This window comes from Mustela lutreola, chromosome 4 (assembly GCF_030435805.1).
Source record: "Mustela lutreola isolate mMusLut2 chromosome 4, mMusLut2.pri, whole genome shotgun sequence".
NCBI lineage: Eukaryota > Metazoa > Chordata > Mammalia > Carnivora > Mustelidae > Mustela > Mustela lutreola.
In genome coordinates, this window is record NC_081293.1 from 160,181,842 (window position 1) to 160,206,514 (window position 24,673).

Genomic DNA, 24,673 nt, shown 5'->3' on the forward strand with positions numbered 1-24,673 from the left:
GCTCAGGTCAGTTGTCCCGGGGTCCTAGAATCAAGACCCACATCGGGCTCCCTGCTTGGCGGGGAGCGTGCTTCCCTTCCTCTCTCTCTGCCTGCCTCTCTGCCTACTTGTGGTCTCTGTCAAATAAATAAATAAATAAAAATCTTTTTTAAAAAATAAATAAAATAGAACAATTTTAAAAAATGGACAAAAGATCTGAACAAATACCTTACCCAAAGAATATATACAGATAGCAAATAACCACATGTAAAGCTGATAAATGTAATATTCCCTTAGGCACCTGTAAATTAAAGCAACAAGGACAATCTTCTACATACCTATTACAATGGTTTAAATTTAAAAACCTGATAAAATTGGCAATTTCTTTAAAATTAAACGTAGCCTTACAATACAATCCACCAATCACACTCCTGGGTATTTACCCACTTGAGTTAAAATCTTACATGCATGCAAAACCTGCAAACAAATGTTTATAGAATCACTGAAGACTAGAAGCAACCATGATGTCCTTCAAGAGGTGAATGGGTAAACAAATTGTGGTATATCCATACAATGAAATATTATTCAGCAGTATAAAAAAATGAGCTATCCAAAGTCATGAAAAAACATGGGGAAACCTTAAATGCATATTGCTCAATGAAAGAAGCCAGGGTGGAAAGGCGATATGCTCTATGATTCCAAGTACCCAATATTTTATTTGGGTTATATTTTATTAAATTGAAGGTTGCAGAGCTCTACTGCTAATTACAGTATTACCATTTCTTTTATTTTAGAAGACTGCAGTCACAGTCATTATTATGACTGGGCCCAGGAATTCTTTTGTTTGGCCCTTTGGAGAGAAAAGTCCCATGCAATTTAACATTCAGTAGTAATGAAGTTAGGGGTTCACTGTACAGTTCAAAAAATTTTTAAGCACAGAAACAATGAGTAATTCACCCAAGAATCCCAAGGAGATGTTTGTTTTAAACAGCTGAATATGGTAATACTTTGAAGTAATAATCAATTTACCTGAATATAGTTTTTTAGTTGCTTGGAGTTTAAAATAGTTTTTTTCTTAAAAACAGTGCTATAAATTCAAATTCCTTCAATGGATACTAGAGTACCAATGGTATCTCCACCCTAAGGGAACTGACTTGGTAGGGAAAAATGGGCAAAGACAAACTGCTCAGCAAACCTCTCTTCAACACATTATCAACTGCCTCATAAAACAAGCTCAGCACAGCAAAAAGCTACCATCAAATCTCAGAGTCAGAGGATGCAGAAATTGTTATAAGTTCTATAGATCAGCTACCCAGAATTTGGAAGTTTAGGGCTAAAATCTTACTCTCATACCTTTTGTCATTTCTTGTTCTCTCAGCCTAAATATCCTACTACCCACTTCCTCTCCCCAAAATAGACAAGGTAGGTTTAAGTGGCTCCAGGTAATATTCTTGGTAATGGAATATTACCCTTTTTATTATGAATTTATTATGAATAAATAATTATTTACTAGAATCTCTACCAAGGGCCCTCCTATTACTCCCCCCCTTCCCAGATTTATTAAGATATAACTGACTTCTAATAACATATAAGTTGAAGGTGTACACATGTTGATTGGATACACTCATCTATTACAATGTGATTACCACTGCAGTGTTAGCTGAAACCATAATGTCACAAAACTCTCATTTCATTTTAGCAGTAAGAACATTTAAGATCTACTCTCCTAGCAACTTTCAAGTACATAAAAAATAGTTAACTATAACCACTTCACTTTGCATTAGATCCCTAAAACTCATCTTTTTTCTTTTCTTTCTTTTTTAAGCTCCACACCCAGCGTGGAACCCAAAGCAGGGCTTGAACTCACAACCCTGAGATCAAGACCTGACCTGAGATCAAGACACTTAACCAAATGAGCTACACAGGTGCCCCCATTCATCTAATCCCAAGAGCGTACTCTTTGGCCAGTAGCTTCCCATTTCCCAACCTCCACCCCCACACCCTGATAACCATCATTCAAATCTGTTTCTGCTAGTTTGGCTTTTTTAGTTTCCAAATATAAGTGATATGATACAGTATTTATCTTTTTATGCCTGACTTATTTCACTTAGAACAAAGCCCTCAACAACCATCTACGTTGTCAAACCTGGCAGGATTTCCTTCTCTCTTATAGCAGAATATTCCATTGTGTTTATGTGTATGCGAGATATATATGTCCCATTTTCTTTATGCATTTATTTGTTGACACTTAGTTGTTTCCACACCTTGGCTAGTGTAAGCAATGCTGCAATAAACATGGAAGTACAAATATCTCTTTGATATTGTTTTCATTTCTTTTGGATATATACACTTAGAAATGGAATTGCTAGATCATATGATAGTTCTATCTTTAATTTTTAAAGAACTTCCCAGAGTCTTTTCTATAGTGGCTGGCCAATTTAAATCTACACCAACAAAGCAGAAGGGTTCACTCCCTTCCTATTACATCCTCTCCAACACTCATTATCTCTTATCTTCTTAATGATATTAATCCCTTATCAGATACACAGATAAATAAGATTGAATCCAATTTAAAAGCTTCTGGAAGCAAATGACACAATCAACAGAGTAAAAAAGCAATGTACAAAATGGGAGAAAATATTTGCAGAACATATATCTGATAAGAGCGTAATATCCAAAATATATACAAAGAACTCATAATACTCTAGGAAAGACAACTTTATTTAAAAAATGGGCAAAGGACTTGAACAGGTATTTATACACCAAAGATATGCGAATAGCTAACAGATATTCTCAGTGTCATTTATTATCAGTGAAATACAAATCAAAACCACAATGATAACAATGATTATTCTTCCAACCCATGTGCATGGAATGTTTTTCCATCTTTTTGTGTCTTCTTCTATTTCTTTCATGAGTGTTCTGTCATTCCTCTAGTATAGATCCTTTACCTCTTTGGTTAGGTTTATTCCAAAGTATCTTACAGTTTTTGGTGCCATAGTAAATAGAATAAATTATCTAATTTCCCTTTCTATAGTGTTATTGTTAATGTATAAGAAAGCAACTGATTTCTGTGCATTGATTTTATATCCTGCCACATTATGAATTGCTCTATGAGTTCCAATAATTTGGGGGTGGAGTCTTTTGGGTTTTCTACATAAAGTATCATGTCACCTGCAAAGAGAGAGAGTTTGACTTCCTCTTTGCCAATTTGAATACCTTTTATTTCTCTTTGTTGTCTGACTGCTGTGCTAGAAGTGCTAGGACTCCTAGTTGAACAATGGTGGCAAGAGTGGGCATCCTTGTCGTGTTCCTGATCTGAATGGGAAGACTCTCAGCTTTTCCCCATTAAGAATGATATTCACTGTGGGTTTTTCATAGATGGATTCTGTGAGGTTGAGGAACATTTCCTCTATCCCTATAATCTGAAGAATTTTAATCAGGAAAGGATGCTGTATTTTGTCAAATACTTTTTCTGAGAGGACCATGTTCTATCACATTGTTAAAATGTCTATACTGCCAAGAGCAATCTATACTTTCAATGCCATCCTGATCCAAATACCACAAGCATTTTTCAAAGAGCTGGAACAAACAATCCTAAAATTTGTATGGAACCATAAAAGACCCTGAATCACTAAGGAAATGTTGAAAAAGAAAAACAAAGTTGGGGTCATCACGTTGCCTGATTTCAAGCTTTATTACAAAGCTGTGATCACCAAGGCAGCATGGTACTGGCATAAAAATAGACACACAGACCAGTGGAACAGAGTAGAGAACCCAGATATGGACCCTCAAAACTCTATGGTCAAATAATCTTTGACAAAGCAGGAAAAAATACCAGTGGAAAAAAGATTGTCTCTTCAATAAATAGTGCTGGGAAAATTGGACAACTATGTATAGAAGAATGAAACGACCATTCCTTTACACCATACACAAAAGATAAACTCAAAATGGATGAAAGACTTCAACGTGAGACAGGAATTCATCAAAATCCTAGAGGAGAACATAGGCAGCAACTTCTTCAACATCGGCCACAATTCCTTTCAAGACATGTCTCCAAAGGCAAAGGAAACAAATGCGAAAATGAGCATTTTTGGACTTCATCAAGATAAAAAGTAAAGGAAACAGTCAACAAAACAAAGAGGCAGCCCATGGAATGGGAGAAGATATTCGCAAATGACACTACAGACAAAGGGCTGATATCCAAGATCTGTAAAGAATTCCTCAAACTCAATACCCCAAAAACAGATAATCATGTCAAAAAATGGGCAGAAGGCATGTACAGATACTTCTCCAATGAAGACACACAAATGGCTAGTAGACACATGAAAAAATGTTCATCATCATTAACCATCAGGGGAATTCAAATCAAAACCACATTGAGATACCACCTTACACCAGTTAGAATGGCCAAAATTAACAAGATAGGAAGCAACAAATTTTGGAGGGGATGTGGAGAAAGGCGAACCTTCTTAAGCTGTTGGTGGGAATGCAATTTGGTACAGCCACCTTGGAAAACAGTGTGGAGATTCCTCAAAAAATTAACAGTAGAGCTACCCTATGACCCTGCAATTGCACTACTGGGTATTTACCCCAAAGATACAGATGTAGTGAAAAGAAGGGCCATATGTACCCCAGTGTTCATAGCAGCAATAGCCACAATCACCAACTGCAGAAAAAGCCAAGACACCCTTCAAAAGACGAATGGATAAAGAAGACATGGTCCATATATACAATGGAATATTATGCTTCACCAGATGAATACCCAACTTTTGTATCAACATGGATGGGACTGGAGGAGATTATCCTGAGTGAAGTAAGTCAAGCAGAGAAAGTCAATTATATGGTTTCACTTACCTGTGGAACATAAGGAATAACATGAAGGACATTAGAAGGAATGGAAAAGTGAACTGGGGGAAATTGGGAGGGAGAGACGAACCATGAAAGACTGTAAATGTTGAGAAACAAACTGAGGGTTTCAGAAGGGAGGGGGTGGGGGTGACAGCTGAGCCTGGTGGTGGGTATTATGGGGGGCACGTGTTGCATGGAGCACTGGGTGTGATGCATCAACAATGAATTTTGGAACACTGAAAAAATAAAATAAAAAAAAAATACCCACAATGCTGTGTTATCTCATACTCATTAGGATGGCTATTATCAAAAAAACAAGCAACAATTAATAATGAAGATGTGGAAGAAAGGGAATTCTTTCACACAGTTGTTGCATATGCAAAACTGTGCAGCCACTATGGAAAACAGTATGAAGTTTCCTCAAAAAATTCAAAACAGGGCACCTGGATGGTTCAGTTAGTTAAGTGTCTTCTTTGGCTCAGGTCATGATACCAAGGTCCTGGGATCAAGTCCCACATCAAGCTCCCTGTTCAGTGGGGAGTCTGCTTCTCCCTCCACTCTTCCCGCTCTGCTATGATCTCTTTCTTTCTCTCTCACTCAAATAAATAAATAAATAAATAATCTTTTTTAAAAATTTCTGTAAGAAAAATTAAAAATAGAACTATCCTATAATGCAGGAATCACATTCCTAGGTGTTTGATTCATTCCTATGTATTTAATTTTAAGAACTGAAAAGAAAATCTTGAAGAGATTAGCATTCTTATGTTTACTGTAGCACTATTCGTATCCAAGGTGTGGAAATAACCTAAGTCACACTCAGTGAATAAATTGATTAAAAATGTGTCATAAAAATACAACGGCCTATCATTAGCCTTAAAAAAGAGCTAAATCCTGTAATATTGAACAATATGAATGAGGTACTATGTTAAGTGAAATAAGTTAGTTATAGGACAAATACTGCATGATTCCACTTTATGAGGTCTCTAGAATAAGCAAACTCACAGAAGCACAGAATAGAATAGTGATAGCCAGGGCTGTGTGGAGAGGAAGAAATGGGAAGTTGCTGCTAATCAATGCATATACGATTTCAGTTATGCAGTATCAGTAAACTCTAGAGGTCAGTTGCACAACACTGTGCTTGTAGATAACAATACTGTACTCTACCTGCACTGACAAGTCTGTGAGGAGGGGATGTCTCAAGTTAAGTGTTCTTATTACACACACACAGATGCACTTAAAAAATTTTAAGACACATTACATAAAAATAAAAAGAATGTTTAACAATTGTGCACACCATAATATTGATCAAAATATTTAAAGTAATAATTTGCAGAACTAAAAGTAGACATCAACAGATCATTGGTGAAGTCGAAAATTTTAAGACATTCCTCCTCTAGTAAGTGAAACAAACAAAAATAGTAGATATATAAAAAATTCAATAGCAAAATTAACCTATTTTGCCTAATTAACACATGTAGGACTAAATACCTAAAAGTACAAAATACTCAATCTTTTAATATGCAACAAAAATAGAAATTTGAATGTACTCTGTTATCTAATTGCTTTCTATATATGGAAACAAATCTAATGAAACATCTGTAAGATTTCTAAAAAATCTATGTAACATTATTGAAGGAAATTAAGCAAGAACTAAATAAATAGATATATATCATTTTAATGGCCAGAAAACACACAATTTTAAAGATCTAAAAAAAACAACTCAGAAAGATTTTTTTTTTACTGAAATGATACTTTTTTCAAAATGAAAAGGAAAAAAATATGTATGGAACCTCCTGAGATTTCATCTAAATTTGGGGGGTGGAGGAGAAACAAGTCTAGAACACAGGTTTTAAGAGGTATCAGGAGAAAAAAATGCAGTTGCTTTCTGCTTGTCTCCTAATGAATACAGTTCATTTAATAGAATAACTGCAGTTTGTTAAAAGGAAGTTCATAAATTCACCTTGAGAAGAAAATTAATCTTGATACTAATCATGAAAAATGTGTCATATAGGTACTTATATAAGAAAGCAATTAGATAACACAGTGTACTCAGTTAATTATAGTTTTATAGTTTCACAAAAAGGTACAGAAATATTCTTCAAATGCATATTTATTTTATTAATGCTGCATGAAACCTGAAGGCATTTTAGCAAGGAAGTAAGGTAATTTAGCCAAGTGTATAACTTTCAATAGAGAAGAGTTCAAAGGCCTTAGAGTTGCAACAAAAAATAAACTGGAAAATGCTGGAGCTTTGCGATTGGACAGAACTCAATTTTAATTTAATCTTTGAGCCTTTGTGTCTTTATCTGTAATATCCATCTGACTGGACTCCTTGAGGATTAAATGAAATAAACTCTAATTATGAAGTATAGCATATGTTAGTTTCCTTTTCTTTCATAGAACAATATTGTTAGGATATCTAAGTCTAGACCACTGTCCTTAAGAATCACAAATAAGCCCTGGTTAAGAGAAACATTCATGGGTGAAAATTCTGCTCAGTTGCTGAAATGTTATTTGAATTGCTGGTTGAAAAGAGAGCCCTCTCATTTAGATACAAGTAACAGAGTCAACATTCTGCTGTGAAACTGTAGAAATGAATTTTTCTTCTTCCCTCCAGATGAAGGTTTCAACATGCTCTTGCAAATACTAGCCTCAAGGTGAGTAGGTCTGAGGGTGGGTGAATTTTTTTTTCCCAGAAAACAGAAAAGAGTTTTCAATCAGTTCAGGTCTTGGACCAATTTTGATCCTGAAATCAGAGCTGAGTGCATTGTGCATTGAAAACATAAAATTGAAACTGAACATAAAACTCTTCTGTATGCTAATTTTTGATTCCCTGTTACTTATACATAGAATTTAACAGAGATGGACCGTGAAGGCATTATGCTAAGTGAGGTAAGTCAGACAGAGAAAGACAAATACTATGGTATCACTTACATGTGGAATGTTAAAAAGCCTAACTTGTAGAAACAAAGAGTAGAATTGTGGTTATGAGGGGCTGAGGGGTGGGGGAATACAACAGACATTGGACAGAGGGTCCAATTTGCAACTAGAAGATGGATAAGTTCTAGATATCTAACACAGAGCACAGTGATTATATTCAATGCTATATTATACACTTCAAAGTTACTTAGAGACTAATTTTAAGTGCTCTCACCACAAAAAATATATGAGTTATGTGACCTAATAGATATATTTAACACTAAGGTGGTAATCATATTGAAATATAATAATGTATCAAATCAACATATTGTATACCTTAAACATACAAAATGTTGTTTGTCAATTACATCTCAATAATTAAAGAAAAAAAACAAAGAAGAAAACTAAAAGCCTAGCACATCTTTTGAATGGAGAGAAAATCATTAAAGCAATATCAAAATTATTCAAACAGCTACTTAAACAGTGTCATTAGAACCAGTGGATTAATAAATGTGCTTGCAAGGAACTGACACACATTAGAAATCTACGTTGGCATGAGCAAATAATGGAAACCACAGACTTTCCATGTTACAACCTGGAAGGGTCAATTATAAGGAAGTAAAGCAGAGAGAATACTTTAAACAAGCAGCACCAATTAAGTTGAATTTATAATTTAATTTTTGTAACTAACCAGCAGCACAAGCCTTCTTGGCACAATTTCTCACTGCCAATGGAGAACATTATTATTATCAGTGTTGGTTAGTTAGGTGGAAAGGAGTTCTAACATGAAATTGGATATCATGAAATTTCATCAAAATTTTACTACTTTCCTAGCTCTGTTTCTTGCCATCAGCTACTTAGTTGTTTTGGGGAAACAGGACATGGCCTCAAATTCAGCCAAGTAATGTCATGATTGAAGCTCTGAGAAATGGTGTCCTTAAAGACCCTATTCTTCAGACAAAAGAACCAACAGTTAGCTAGATTAGAAGCAGATACTACTCTTTACCATGAAGAGGAGGCTTTGCCCTTACCATGTTGTGTAACTTTGCATCCAAAATGATTCCTAAGATAAAAGGAAGATCTACAGGCAAATATATAGAGATCATCTCAAATACACACAAGAAAAACTTTGAATTAAATTAACAGGAAAAAGTCTTTTGCAGGTTGATCATTAAGATCTGCCTAGATAAACCAATACATTAATAGAATGTAGATTTATATAATTTTTTAAAAAATCATACACATATACAAACTTCATAATTATTCCACATTTTGAAAATCTATTAGGCAGAAACATAATGACATTATAAAACTTCTAAAAAACAACTAAGTACATCTTTCATTCAACTTAAATTAGTTTAAAATCATCTTACCTGTGTAAAAAGTATAAACTGAGCAAACTGCCAGGGAAGCATAAAAGCAACATTGGAAAAACATAGTGCAATAAAATGCCTTCTATTATTGTTCGAGGTCCTTAATAGAGAGAATTGATACCGGTAAGTTTTACCATAAAAGTAATCTATCACTAAACAGAAAAACTAACTGAAAAATGATGAAATCTAATGACCACTTACCTTTGATGTAAGATAACAAAATACAGTTAAATTTAAAGCCCATTAAAAAGAACTGCATATAACTGGGTTACAAAAAACTTAGCATAAAACAACCTTATTTAGAGCTTTAAATATTGTAACTAGTTTATCAGTAAATAAGATACCTTAAACATTAAAGTTTCTATTCCTTTCACTATGCATGATATTAAAAATTTAATACTCCAGCAATGTGGTCAGAAAATAGTGAGAACTGACCCTGCATATCCCAAAATATGTAGCCTATACAAGCAGCAACAGTTTTACATACCACTGCTTTTAGATTTCAAAAAGCAACGAAGAAAATTCTAAGTGTTGGTGCCATATTCAGTTAACAACTATGAGAACGTTTTAAAGAAAAAAATTAAAATAATGACTGAAAAAGAATTCTAGAATGCAGTTACAAACTACTGCATATTGAAGTTTAAACTGTCCAGTCTGGGGCGCCTGGGTGTCTCAGTGGGTTAAAGCCTCTGCTGCCTTCAGCTCAGGTCATGATCCCAGAGTCCTGGGATCGAGCCCCGCATCAAGCTCTCTGCTCAGCAAGGGAGCCTATTTCCTTTCCCTTCCTCTGCCTGCCTCTCTGCCTACTTGTAATCTCTGTCTGTCAAATAAACAAACAAAATCTTAAAAAAAAAAAAATAAAAAATAAAAATATAAACTGTCCAGGGTGCCTGGGTGACTCAGTGGGTTAAGCCGCTGCCTTCGGCTCAGGTCATGATCTCAGGGTCCTAGGATCGAGTCTCGCATCGGGCTCTCTGCTCAGGAGGGAGCTTGCTTCCCTTCCTCTCTCTCTGCCTGCCTCTCTGTCTACTTGTGATCTCTGTCAAATGAATAAATAAAATCTTAAAATATATATATATATATATATATATATATATATATATATATATATATATATATAAACTGTCCAGTCCTCAATGGAAAGATGTATCAATTAACCAACACCTTTTACCACAGGTAGTTTTAGTGTCTTTTAGAAAATGAAAAAAGAAATGTAAACATTTTGTGTAAATAATAAAACTGTAGCTGTTCTTTTTTATAAAAGGTTTATTAGATTTTTGATAAATCCTTATACTATGATATATAAATTTTCAAATGAAAAAACTTAAATGTTCATATTGTTTAGTGATATTATCACAAAATATATTAAGTTCTCAGTTATCTTTTATTTACCAAACAAAGTGATTTTTGGCTAATCTACAGAGCTTATGTACTCAAGGCTACAATCCTAAATGTTGTAGTTAACACATTTCATTCCATGAAACCCCAACTGGTCAGACTAAAATCACTTCCTAAAATTAGAAAATAAACCATCTTTCCAGGAACTTAGATCACCTAAAATGTGTAGTCTAGACTCAGTGGAAAGAAATTTTTTACATAGTAAATTTAGATTATTTTCTCAACTGGATACTCTATTTTAAAGTAACTAAAAGGGAAAACTAAATTTAACAATTATAACTTAATAGGTTGAAGTATATTTTAAGAAACTTAACTTATAATTTATTTATATTTATTTTATAAATAAAATTACCTGAGAATCAAAGTTAAAATGCACATCTGAAGTACAAGAAATGGATATGAAAAACTTTCCCGGAGAGGTGGTGTCCACATTACGCGGGTAGCCTGAAATCAATAAAATATTTACTTCATTTTATGTTCCATTGCAATAAACATTAATCTAGAAGTCATGAGCAGGCTGTTCAAATAATTTTAAAACGAGGCTCATTAGTTTCTGAATGCCTGGGATAGCTTCTCAGTTTCTGGAGCTCTCTTAATGGGCATATAGGCATTAGGTAGAGAGCCATTAACTAGCAAGACCAGACACAAGAACGCCAGACGTAAGAAAACCTAAAGGACAAAAAAAGGTGGTAGTTACAGAAGTGATGAGGATTTGGGAAATGAAAAGCCAGATCCACATTTCAGCTCTGCACTGAGGACTCTGGCATCCCAGGGCTTTGGCATGTATGTATGCCCAGAAAAAAATCTAACCAGGTATCACTTTAGGGCATTCAAAAACACCAAGAGAGTTCATACATAACAAGTTTAATGAGTATAGACACACACTACAAGTAATTAAGACTGTCTCTGAATTTGTGAAATATGCCTTTAAAAGAGTTAACTGTAAATTTCTAAAAACAACTGAAAGTATTTTGAAATCACTAATATGATACATAAATGAAAGTACTGACACTTCATATAGACTTTAAAACTAATTATTTCTAAAATGTAAGTGAGAATACTATAAAAGTATTTTTTTATAAAGGTTTTATTTATTTGACAGAGAGAGACACAGTGAGAGAGGGAAGACAAGCAGGGGAAGTGGGAGAGGGAGAAGCAGGCTTCCCACTGAGCAGAGAGCCTACTGCGGGGCTCGATCCCAGGACCTTGGGATCATGACCTGAGCTGAGGGCAGACACTTAACGACTGAACCACCCAGGAGCCCCGAAAATACTATAAAAGTTTTATATCAATAATTCTAAAATTCTAGAAAGAAGTAAAATTCTTATAAACTCTTATTACTCCTCTTCCAAGAAACCAAAACTAAATTTTAAAAGATGAATTATGGTATGTATAAGAAAGTTAATTCATCTGGCATACTCAAAGAAAAGATTTTGTCTTTATATGAACATATTGGTAAATGACAATGCATTTGCTTAAGTTTATATATTTATGTATGTATAATTTCTTTGATTCCTTTGCCTGATTTTCTAAAATTCACCAATTATTTACCTTTCCTAGAAGTAATGGATAAAAACTTCAATCCTATGTAACCCGTGCCACAACATATTACCTATTTTGTTTTCAAAAGCTAGTAGTCATACTCTCACTTTTCACTGCCACATCTCATCCCCAAACAGGATCTGGCACAGGTTACATATTCTGTATATTGCTGAATGAATCTAACATATTCTAGATAGGTTTCTATGAGTTATTTGCAGGTGAACTATATCCCATGTGACTGGGATAGTAAATTTCTATTTTGAGTTCATCATGTTGTGTAATTGTAATTGAAAAGGCAGCATGATGTAATAGTAGGAAGCAAGGTTTTAGAGCCAGACAGAGGGAGAACTGAAACTCAGTTTCACTAGATTTTGAATTTGGAATCTTGTATGAGTAACATAACAACTATAAATTTCAATTTCATATCTTCTACTCATAAGGATAATAACCACCTTCCATAAAAGTGTGGTAGGAGTAAATGAGATAATGTTTTATATAAAGTCCCTGAACTCAACAGGTAGGTACAATATTTCCTTTTTCAACAAAATACAGTATTTGATTTTTCTACAAAATATAGGTATACTAAAAATCAGGCAAGATATTTCACATCATAAATTCTAATTATGTAAAGATGTGGACGAACATGATTAAAATATGACTATTAACATAAAATATTGCTAAGTCCTAAATAACATTCAATTATATATTGTATTGATGAATATATTTCCTTGTTCCTGTACAGCCCCTTCTATCTTAAAAATTATTTTCTAGAAAACTCACCTCTCCATGGTTGAAAAAGTAGCACAAAACTGTAATTAGACCTCCAAGTTGAGTCCCACTGTTAAAAAAAGAGTATACATTAATAATTAATAAAATACAGTGCTTTACAAAATTACCTTAGAATTTAAAGTCATATTTAAATGCTATAGTACTAAACCATATAAAATAATGCCAAAATTTCAGAAATACGCATGTAAAGTTTTAATCTTGAATGTATAAGTATACAAAGTATACATATAAAGTAATCTGAATTTTATAATTTGTTGTATTTAAAAGGGGAACCCTCTTACACTGTTGGTGGGAATGCAAGTTGGTGCAGTCACTTTGGAAAACAGCAAGGAGGTTCCTTAAGAAACTAAAATAGAGCTACCCTATGACACTCCAACTGCACTACTGGGTATTTACCCCAAAGATACAGATGTAGTGAAAAGAAGGGCCATCTGTACCCCAATGTTCATAGCAGCAATGGCCAAAGTCGCCAAATGGTGGAAAGAGCCAAGATGCTCTTCCATGGACAAATGGATAAAGAAGATATAGTCCGTATATACTACGGAGTATTATGCATCCATCAGAAAGGATTAATACCCAACTTTTGTATCAACATGGATAGGACTAGAGAAGATTATGCAGAGTGAATTAAGTGAAGCAGAGAAAGTCAATTATCATATGGTTTCACTTACTTGTGGAGCATAAGGAATAACATGGAGGACATGAGGAGGAGAGGAGAAGTTTGGGGGGGGAGATGAACCATGAGAGACTGTGGACTCTGAGAAACAAACTGAGGGTTTTGGAAGGGAGGGGGTAGAGAGATGGGTGAGCCTGGTGGTGGGTATTATTATGGGGGGCACGTACTGCATGGAGCACTGAGTGTGGTGTATAAACAATGAATCTTGGAACACTGAAAAAAGAAAAGAAAAGAAAAGAAAATGATTTCTTAAAGTTGCCTTTTCTTTTATGTTGTCATCACTGTATCCACAGCTTCACACTTGGAAGATAATAAATACCCCATGAATGATGGGCCCTTCAGAGAGCCACTATCCTGATTTTTGTGATTATTAACATAACCACATCTATACATATATAGATAATCGTTCTTAACTTTAATCATTCTTAAACTTTATACAAATGGAAGATGCATCTTTTAAGTTTGTGCTTACCTTCATCATTCAACACTATGTTGTTAAGATTTGTCCATGTTGATGTGTGTAGCTATAGCTCACTCATTCTCAATACTGTATAGTATTCCACTCTATTAACGAACTATAATGTGTACATTTCTTTGTTGTTAGACATTTGAGTTGTTTCCAGTTTGCAGCTGTTACAAACTATGCTGTTATATTCTTGTACATACTTCCTGGTGTATATGTACAAAGTTTCTTAGGCATATGTATACTTACATATCTATATGTATTAGTATAATTGATACACAACGTTACATTAGTTTCAGGTATGCAACATAATGATTCAACATCTCTATACTTACGCTATGTTCCCAAGTGTAGTTACCACCTGCCACCACATAATGCTATTACAATGCTATGGACTATATTCCCTATGCTGTACCATTCCTCCCTGTGACTTATTCATTCCATAACTGGACGCCTGTATCTCTCACTCCCCCTCCCCTATTTTGCTCATCCCCACTCCCTTTCCCAGTGGCAACCACCAAGTTTGTTTCCTTTATTTATAAGTCTATAAACTTTAAATAGGAATTGCAGAGTTAGAAGATATCTACATCTTCAACTCTACTAAATTATGCACCGTTTTCCCAAAATAATTCTACTAATTTATATGTCCATCTGCCATGGATAAAGGTTCCTTTTGCCAATCTAGTACATATAAAATAGTATGTCATGGTTTAAATTTGTATTCTTCTGATAATTAGTGATGGTGGTCAACTTTACAAATGTTTATTGGCAATTTGGAATTCTTCTGGTATATGTCTGATCACAAATATTTTGTGTACTTTTCTATTGGGTTGTCTGTCTTCTTAGTCTTTGCCTACCCTCTAGAATATATATTCCATGAGGACAGAGATTGTTTGTATTCCTGGCACCTAGAGTAGTGATTCTGGTCACAGTAAGCATTAAATAAATTAATTAAGTCATTGAATTATTGACTGTAATGTCTGGATACCATGTTGGGTATATACTTTGCAATGTTTTCCCAGTCTGTGGCGTATCTTTTCATTGTATAGTATCTTGAGGAGCTTAAATTCTTCCTACCAAATTTATTAGTATTTTTCTTCATGGCAAAACTTTTCTTAAGTTTTCTTAAGTTCAAAAGAATCTTTTCTTACCTCAAGTTGCTGGTATTCTTCCATATAACATTCTGAGCATTTTATAATTTTATCTTTTGTATTTTTTAATCTAACTAGAATTTAATTTCCAGATAGTTCTAACTTCTCTTTGTTTCTTATGATCTTCCAATTATTCCAGCCCCATTTATTGAGAAAATGGTCTTTACCTACTGATGTACAATATCCACCCTATCATACACCAAGTGTTTTTAAATGGGACAAGTGTTTCTGAGATCTGCTTTATTCCACTGATTTACTTGTCTAATCCCTATGCCACAATCACATTGCCTTATTTACATCAGTTTTATAATACAGAAATGATTACTAAAGCTAGTCCTCCTATCTTGCTCAGAATGTCTCCATTATTTTAAGCCCTTTGCATTTCTGAACAATTTTAAAATTGGTATTTACCAAGGCAAACAAAATTGGCAATGTATTGAATCTACAAATCAATTCAAATAACTCTCAACTTTTAAATACTGTCTTCTAATCCATGAATTATTTATAGTTAGTTATATCTCCATTTATTTAGATCTTCCCAAAAGTCTCTCAATAAAGTTCTACAATTTTCCCAAAGAGGAAAAAGAGGTCATACATATTTCTTGTCAGATACTTATCAAAAACTTTATGCTTTCAATACTTTTCTAAATGACATCCTTTTACATTTTCACTTAAAAACAAAGTATAGATTTATATTGTCTGCATACTAATTTTTGTATTCGGTAAAATTTTAAATTCTTATTATTTTAATACTTTATCCATAGTTTCTTTTGAATTTTCTACATAAAAGCATGTGATCTGCTTTTAAGGACAGACACTTGTTTCTTTTTTTCTAGCTTTCCAGTCTTTATACTTACTACTACTTTTTCTTGACTTACTGTGCTAGATAGGATACCTGGTACAATGTTGCAATGTCACAATTTTTTATTGGTACTATGCTAGTATTTTTATGCTGAAAACTTCCTAAAACAAGACATAAACCCTACAAAAAACCCAATATGAAAACTCAATACTTACTGAAAGATTAGATCTAGATTTTTAACTTTAAATGTTGTGCAGTTCAAGAATAACATTATAAAGAAAGCTGATGATCAGTTAGGAATATATTCTGCTGCAAGAAACAAAACCTAACAAAAGTGGCTTAAATAACATGGATGTTTATTATATCATTCAACAAGAAAATGAAAGGTAAGTGTCTGTTGGCACTGGTTCAGCAGCACAAGGACATTAGGGAAGACTTATGTTATGTTTATGGCCTTTCCCTCATGGTAACAAGATGACTGCAGCAGCCCCAGGTATAATACACTTAAGTTCAAAAGCAGGAGACAGAGAAGGGGCAACGGAAATCTGTCCTTTTGTGAGACAGACAAATGCTTTCCTAGGTGTAAACATGACCGATTTCACCATACTTTTCACTGGAAAAACTAGCTCATATGCCTATCTCAAGAAACAATGGAGAGTGGGAAGCAAAATATATGATTGTCATAATTAACTTTAGCCTATCATCCGAGACTGGACACATTGCTACCCCAAACCAAATTGTGGTACTATTAACAACAAAGACAGGCTATCAGATATAAGTGATACACAAATTTTCCTTTACTGCTTTTTTAATTTCACGTATACAGACATTAAAATTAGAAATAACCTGCCACTAATGCCAACCAAAGATTCCCCTAACATTATAATAATTTTACATATTGTCTAGAAGTATTCTCATTGAAAACTTTGTTAAGGAATCTTAATTAGTTTTTAAAAAAATCCCCACAAAGGTAAGAGAGAGGCCTTTAAGATATTTTAGTGACAGCTCTAGTTTCTGATTGCATGACATTAGCTAAGTTTCTGAAAAAATAAATTTATAAAATTTCCTATTAATCAATTAATCTCATAACTATCCTCGTCATTTAATCAGAAAATGGCAACCAGTCCTTATAAGCCCACTGAAATATCTCTTAATACAGTAATCTTACCTCAGGTATGCACCATATAAGAAGAACAATCCCATCATTAGTCCATTTAAAATAAAAATCACAGCAACATAAAAGCAAGCAGGGTCTCCCAATCCTTTAAAAAGACACAGATTATTCAGTATTTAATGAATAAAAGACTATAAAGCAATCGGGCATAATTATCTCAGTGCTTTGTAATCAAGGGTTCATGAACTTGCTGAAAATATTTGCTGTTCAGAGTGCTGAGCAGCACTCTATTTAATAGTTACATTAGTACTTTCCCCTCACCTAAGGTATTATTATACTGTAATGATTAGTTGGTGCTTCACTTTGTTTAGGTGATGCTATTGTTCAGTGTCTAGAACTCTCTGTGGAGTCACTGCCTGCATTACAGGAGAAAACCTACTGCATTATTTTTATCCTTTGCTAGGTTTTAGGATGAATAAGATATGGCCCCTGACGTCAAGGAGCACATTTAGTCTACATGAGATGACCTAGTTATTTGATCCATTACTATGTATGGACAAACCTGAATTCTTAATATATCCCATGTATAAACCTGTGTGGGTAAGAAAATATTACTGACTAAGATAACAGAACACAGAAAATTTAAATAGCTTGCTAAAAATTATTCAGGTATAACTGATAGAGCCAAGATCTGAAGGCTGGCTTTTGTGATTCCTTCTACTTCTCTGACCATTCCTTTTCAATCTGTTGTAATAACTTCATGACACACCACCCCTCTTCCCTGTTGGATCACCTTAAGTTCTGTCATAGGCCCTCTTCTTTTCTTGGTCTGCATATTCTCCTTAAAAAATTCTTTAAAAATATTTTTACTTATTTTATTTAAATTCAATCAGTTAACACATAGTGTATCATTATTTCAGTTGCAGAGTTCAGTAATTTATCAGTTGCATATTAATACCCAATGCTTATTACATCACGTGCCCTCATTAATGTCTATTACCCAGGTAACCCATCTCTTCCACCTCCCCTCCAGCAACCCTCAGTTAGTTTCCTATAGTCAAGAGTCTCTTAAGAGGGTTTGTCTCCCTCTCTGATTTTGTCTTGTTTTATTTTTCTCTCTCTTTCCCTTCTGATACTCTGTTTTGTTTCTAAAATTCTACACATAAATAAAACCATTTAATAGTCTTTCTCTCATTGACTTATTTTGTTCAGCATAATACCCTCCAGTTCCATTCATGTTGATGGAAATGGTAAGATGTCATCCTTTTTGATAGCTGAGTAATATTTCATTGTGTATATATATATACTATATCTTCTTTATCCATTCATCTGTCAGTGGACATCTGGACTCTTTCCATAGTTTGGCTATTGTGGACATTGCTACTATAAACATTGGGGTGCAGGTGCCCCTTTGGATCACAACATTTGTGTTTTGGGGGTAAATACCTAGTAGTGCAATTGCTGGGTCATAGGGTAGCTCTATTTTCAACTTCTTGAGGAACACCCATACTGTCTTTCAGAGTGGCTGCACCAGCTTTCATTCTTCCTAGCAGGGTAACAAGGTTCCCCTTTCTCCACATCCCTGCCAACATTTGTTTCCTGACTTGTTAGTTTTAGCCACTCTCCACAATGTAGGAATAGAGGAAACATACCTCAATATCATAAAAGCCATATATGAAATGCTTTTCACAGAAGATATCATTCTCAATGAAGAAAAACTGAGAGCTTTTCCCCTAAGGTCAGGAACACTATAGGGATGTCTACTCTCACCACTGCTGTTCAATATAGTACTAGAAGCCCTAGCCTCAGCAATCAGACAACAGAAGAAATAAAGAGCATCCAAATTGGAAAAGAAGAAGTAAAACTCTCTCTCTTCACAGATAATGTGCTTTACATAGAAAACCCTAAAGACTCCATCCAAAAATTGCCAGGTCTCATACGAGAAACCTTAAGGAAGTTCTTATACTTCCAAGGCTCCAATGATCGTCTGTACACAGATGACTCCAGGTTTGGAGTCAGACCAGAACTTTCTACTTTCTATATGTGTCCAGGCAGGTGGTCTCTTGACATTTCCACTTTGAGGTCTCCCAGGTACTTCAAACTACTGTAGCAATTCAAACCTGCTACTTTTAAAATGCCTTTACCATTTGAAGAAACTCAATTACTTAAGCCAGAAACCAGTGTTACATGACTTCACCCTCCTTCCCCTCTCTCAACAATCGATTACCAAATCTTGTCAATTCTGCTTCTAAAATCTCCCAAATATTGCATTTCCCAGTTATTTGTCCTGCAGTCAGCTGCTGAGAGCATACCAGTCTCCCCCTGTTATCAATGAACCCACTTTTGTCTTTTACTAATATCTTTTCCATATATCTGGCAAAATAATGTTTTTAAAATACTAACTTGTGAAAATTCCTCAATGAAAGAGAAAATCTTAGTCTGCAAGTGGCCTTCCCTTTTCTGACCCTCGCTTACATGCCCGGTATCGTTTCACATTTTTCCCTCTTTCTCTGCTCCCAGAAGTCTAGCCTTTTTTCAGTTTTCTCTCATCTTGGGACTTCTGAATATTCTTGTTCCTATTCTTTAGATACTTCTCCCTTACTGCTAACCTTAACAACCTCATTTTCTTACTTGTAATATCCATCACAAGTATAACTACCAATCCTCTTCCTATGTGTAAACTCTATGAGGGTGAGGTGCGTGTCTACCTGGGTCAACCTGATCCCAAGAGCAAATACTAACCTATAACTTTGTAACAACTTAATAAATATCATTTATGTACATATATACAATTAATGACCAAAAAGCAACATTTTAGAAAGAAACATGCCTTCACAGCTTTGAACTTCATTTAAAGGTTCTACTCTGGTGACATTCCAGCAGGTCTTAGCTTCTAGCCCAAATAAATTCATTATTCCCACAAATATGCGATACCAGAAGGCTATAATCACCTACAAAGACAAAAACAAAAAAAGGTGATAGAAGAAAAGATCCTATCTTCATAATAATTTTTCCAAAATACTATTTTATAATGGTTTCCTTTGATATTATAAATTTTGACAAGATTATTTAAATCATTTCACTTGGAAAACCATCATTTAAAAATTATATATATATATATATATATATATACACACACACACAATAAACTAAAGTTATATATTACTAATTAGTGAATTAGTGAACATCTACAAAAATTTGTTATGATCACCATCTCTGCAATATATTCTTGTCATCAATTCTATAACATAAATAACAGTAGCTATAAAATAGGTAATTAGCATATAATTAAAACATGATGGTGATTAACAGAAAAATACAATGATTTATAGGAATATTTCATAACATTTCATTTATTGAATTTATTTGCTACATAGACTAAAAAATATAAAACCAACTACATATGAAATAATAGCTCCTGTGCCCATTAAAACTTTGACCAAACAGGTTTAATTAACCAATTCTTCCCATTCTGCAAACCACTTTGTGAAGTTTAAAGAAAAGGGAAAAGAACAACAATAGAAAACAACAAAAAATTGGGAAAAATTTATAGATTTGGGAAAAATAATGCAAGATCATTGGGAAAAGAATAAAAAATAAAATAAAAATAGAGTTCAAAGTGAAAGCAAAAACCACCCAGCACTATTTTTAATATGTTGGTCATCACCCCTCCATTCTTCCCCTTGGTATGTAAAAAACACATAGCTATATCTAGTTTTCAATAATATTACATAAGATGTTAATGTAATACACAACACCAAACATCATAAACATCTATCCATGAACAAAAAGTATAAATTTATTATTTTATCACTTTTACAAACTTGACCTTATATAAAAAATTGTAATATATATTCTTACGTATTTATCATCCATGTATAAAAACTTACCATATTAAATGTATGTTCTAAATTTAGAATTATATTCCTTTCTGGAAATTAGCATGATATAATAAGAAAGCACTGCTTTAAAGTCAGAAATGAACTCAAATTCTGACTCTGTTATCCTCTGACTCTTTGGATATCCTCAAAGAAATCCTTCAACCTTTGAAACTTGGCCACCTCATTTCTAAAATGATGTTAACAATAACCATCTTGCAGGAGTGCTGGGGGATTAGAGCTTACATGCCGGCATGTAGTTAAGCCTTAAATGCTTTGCCTTTTCAAAATATATTATTCCAAATTTAACTCTTTATCTTTGGGAAAAATTAATCTCCTTATGAACACAAAAAGTATGGACATTCATTTCAACATTGAAGTACCATATCAGGTTGCAAGCATAACTAGATTTTCTCCATACTGTATCTATGCAATGTGAAATAAGACTGAATGATTCTTTCTTGCTTCATCCTTTATGATACTATCTATTTATGTTATCATGATTACTCTTCCATAACATTAAGCAGATTGAAAACTGCTAATTATTCAGTATCTTTGAATAAGTAAAAAGAAAAAAAAATTAGCTCATGTCCTGGAGAACATACTGTTAGAAAATAATGGGACAAGAAACAAGTGTTTTACTAAAGTTCTAAAAATAGCCCTAAACTAGTGTAATAAATCCTCATCTTACATACACAGAATAAGTCAACATTAACTAAAATTGAAGATTCAAGAAATCAGTTGTCTTTTAACTTTTGTACTTCACCAGGGTGCTACAGACAGTCATAACAGGAAACAAGAACAGAAGAGTGTCTCTGAAGTGTAGCTGGGATACAAAGAAAGCTGGTGCAGAAAACAGCTTCCTTCATCTTAGATCTTAGGTGTATACTACACAGTCATTACTACTGAAAATTACCTTGAAAAATACTTACAGAATAAAAAAAGGGAAAGACACCTGGGTGGCTCAGTCCTTTAAGCATCTGACTCTTGATTTCAGCTCAGGTCAGGATCTCAGGGTCATGAGATCGAGTCCCATGTCATGTTCCACACTGGGCACAGAGCCTGCTTAAGATTGTCTCTCTCCCTCTCCCTCTACCCCTCCCCTGTCTTTTTTCCCTTTCTAAAAAACATAAATAAAAGAAATTTAAATAAAGAAATCTGGGAAACACCCAACTACTTGGAAATTAAGCAACATAATACCAAATATCCAATAGATCAAAGAGAAAAATCATATGGGAAATTAGAAAATAACTTGAACAGAACAAAAATGAAAAGCAATATATAAATAGTTAAATAATATGAATTTCTGCTTTGGGGGAGATGGAGTAGATATACTTTTTGTTGTTTCTCCTGGAAATTATATAAATCAAACATAAGAAGACCCTGAAATGTAGAGAGAAGGCAAACCACCTAGGGATCTTAGGACCCAAAGAACAACATGGTGATGTGTTTTCTGGACTTTATTTTTACTTCATTTTCTGAGATTTGGAGTTAAAGATCCTGACAACCAGAAATACCTAACAAACCAGACACAAAAAAAGACTGACAAAAGCCTGTTCTCTCTACCTAAAGTTCCAGGAAATTAGCAGCCTGGGAATACATAAAAATGTTATAAACAATATTCTCTCTTCACGCAAATACCACAGAAGACAACAAAAACCTATAAGGTCTCACCCCCACTAACAAAGTTTAAATTGGGAACCTGGACTTCAACCTTCTCTAAGCTTTTAACAAGTCATCTTAATTCACCCACTAAGATGTTGCAACAGAAAGCCAACAGAAGCTCTCTATCTCCATGGTGTCAGTATAGACTATGTGAGGAGCTTGGACTTATACCCCAACCAGCAATAAGCCATTCTTTCCCCTTCCCAGTATGTTAATGTCAGAGGAGACCTAGTAAGGAGTCAGGGCTTTCATTACCACTCTGGGGTAACCAGGCTATCCACACAGTGGTATCTGTAGAGATCAGAGTTGGTCAGAACTCTGATCTCACTCAAAGGTAATGAGGAATAAATACCTCTACCTTGGGATCAGCAGAGGCTGGGAGAGAAACCAGGACTTCGATACCCATCTGGCAATAACTAGATGGCAGACATCCTCATTTCTTTGCTGGAGTGATGCCAAAGAAGGCCACTTAAAACTAAGGTTTAAAAAAAAACAGTTTCATAAAATAATGTTCAAATATCCATCAGCTGATGGACATTGATGTCCAATATGATGAAACTCACTCATCATATCAAGAACTATAAAGATTTCAAACTGAATGAAAAAAAAAAAGAGATTCCAACAATGAGATGACAAAAAATTAGAATAATTGCTCCAATTAGAAATTATGAATGTGCTAGAAACAAAAACTCAAAAAGTCTCAGGAAAGAAATATAAGATAAGAAAGAAACAACCAAATATTTCAGAACTGAAAAATACAATAACCAAAACTAAAACTCAATGGATGGGCTTAACTGATGATTGAAGAGATAGAGGAAAATAATCCAAGAACTCGCAGACAAAGCAATAGAATTTGCCAAATCTGGGAAACAGAAAAAACAGATTTGATAAATAAATAAATAAATAAGGTTCCCTAGGAACCTCTGGGACTATAAGAAAAGATCTAATATTTGTTCTCACTAAAGTCTTGGAAAGAGAAAATAAGAAACCAAAGCTGAGCAAAACAAAAATAGAATAAAAAACAAAGAAATCCACACCAAGACAAATCACATTTTTTAAAATGTTTAAACATCACATTCGTGAACACTTGTGAAAACTAAAATATATAAATAAATAAATAAGTAGGTAGATATATAAAATAGCAACAAGGAAGAAAAAAAATCTTACCTAAAGGAGAAAAACAATTCAACTGGCAATAGATTTCACATCAGAAGCTGTGAAAGACCAGAATGCTGAAAGAAAAAAACTGCCAACCTAGAAGCCTATATTTGGCAAATAAATAAATAAATAAATAACCTTCAAGAATTAAAGGGAGTTTGACATAAAAGATGAAACAAAACTAGTAAAGTATGTTTCCAGCAGACTTAGCCTAAAAGAATGGCTAAAGAAAATTCTCTAAACAGAAATGAAATGATAAAAGATGGCATCTTAGAACATAAGGAAGAAATTTTAAAAATAGATAAGATAAACGTCTTCAGTTTTTTTTCCCAAAGATTTTATTTATTTATTTGACAGAGAGAGATCACAAGTAAACATAGAGGCAGGCAGAGAGAGAGGGGAAAGCAGGCTCCCCATTGAGCAGAGAGCCCAATGTGGGGCTTGATCCCAGGACCCTGAGATCATGACCTGAGCCGAAGGCAGAGTCTTAACCCACTGAGCCACCCAGGCGTCCCAAGTTCTTGAGTAAAAATAAGTTTGAAGACTAAAAGGAATATCATAGTACTGTCTGATGTGGTATTAAATGGATGTACAGGAAATATTTAAGATGATTATATTATAAAAGGGGAAGGGTAAAGAGAGGTACACTTGATATTAGCGAAAAGGCCGAGAAGCAATGAGGGTAAAGAGATGTAAAAGACAGATAAGGTTTCTGTACTTATTTGAACTAGTAAAATGATAACAGCAATAGACTGTAGAAGTTATGTATAGGTAATATTTCTAATACATAGCTACAACCACCACTAAAAACACTACATAAAGAGATACATTCAAAAAGGATAGATAAAATAGAATTTAAAAATCTTCAAATAACCCACAGGAAGGCAGAGAAAAGAAGAGAGAAATGAAAAATTA

At 34.0% G+C, this 24,673-nt stretch overlaps 1 protein-coding gene across 2 annotated transcripts in view; it reads right to left on the bottom strand.

Moving 5' to 3' along the window:
- DPY19L2 (dpy-19 like 2) overlaps positions 1-24,673 on the bottom strand; it is a 92,384-nt gene that overhangs the window by 57,289 nt on the left and 10,422 nt on the right. For both annotated transcript variants that reach the window (XM_059171548.1, XM_059171547.1), the window contains exons 5-9: positions 19,888-20,008; positions 17,112-17,205; positions 12,843-12,900; positions 10,873-10,964; positions 9,123-9,222 (exon numbers count right to left, since the gene is read on the bottom strand). In XM_059171548.1, the coding sequence (XP_059027531.1) occupies positions 9,123-9,222; positions 10,873-10,964; positions 12,843-12,900; positions 17,112-17,205; positions 19,888-20,008 (465 nt within the window). The remainder of the gene's footprint in view (positions 1-9,122; positions 9,223-10,872; positions 10,965-12,842; positions 12,901-17,111; positions 17,206-19,887; positions 20,009-24,673) is intronic.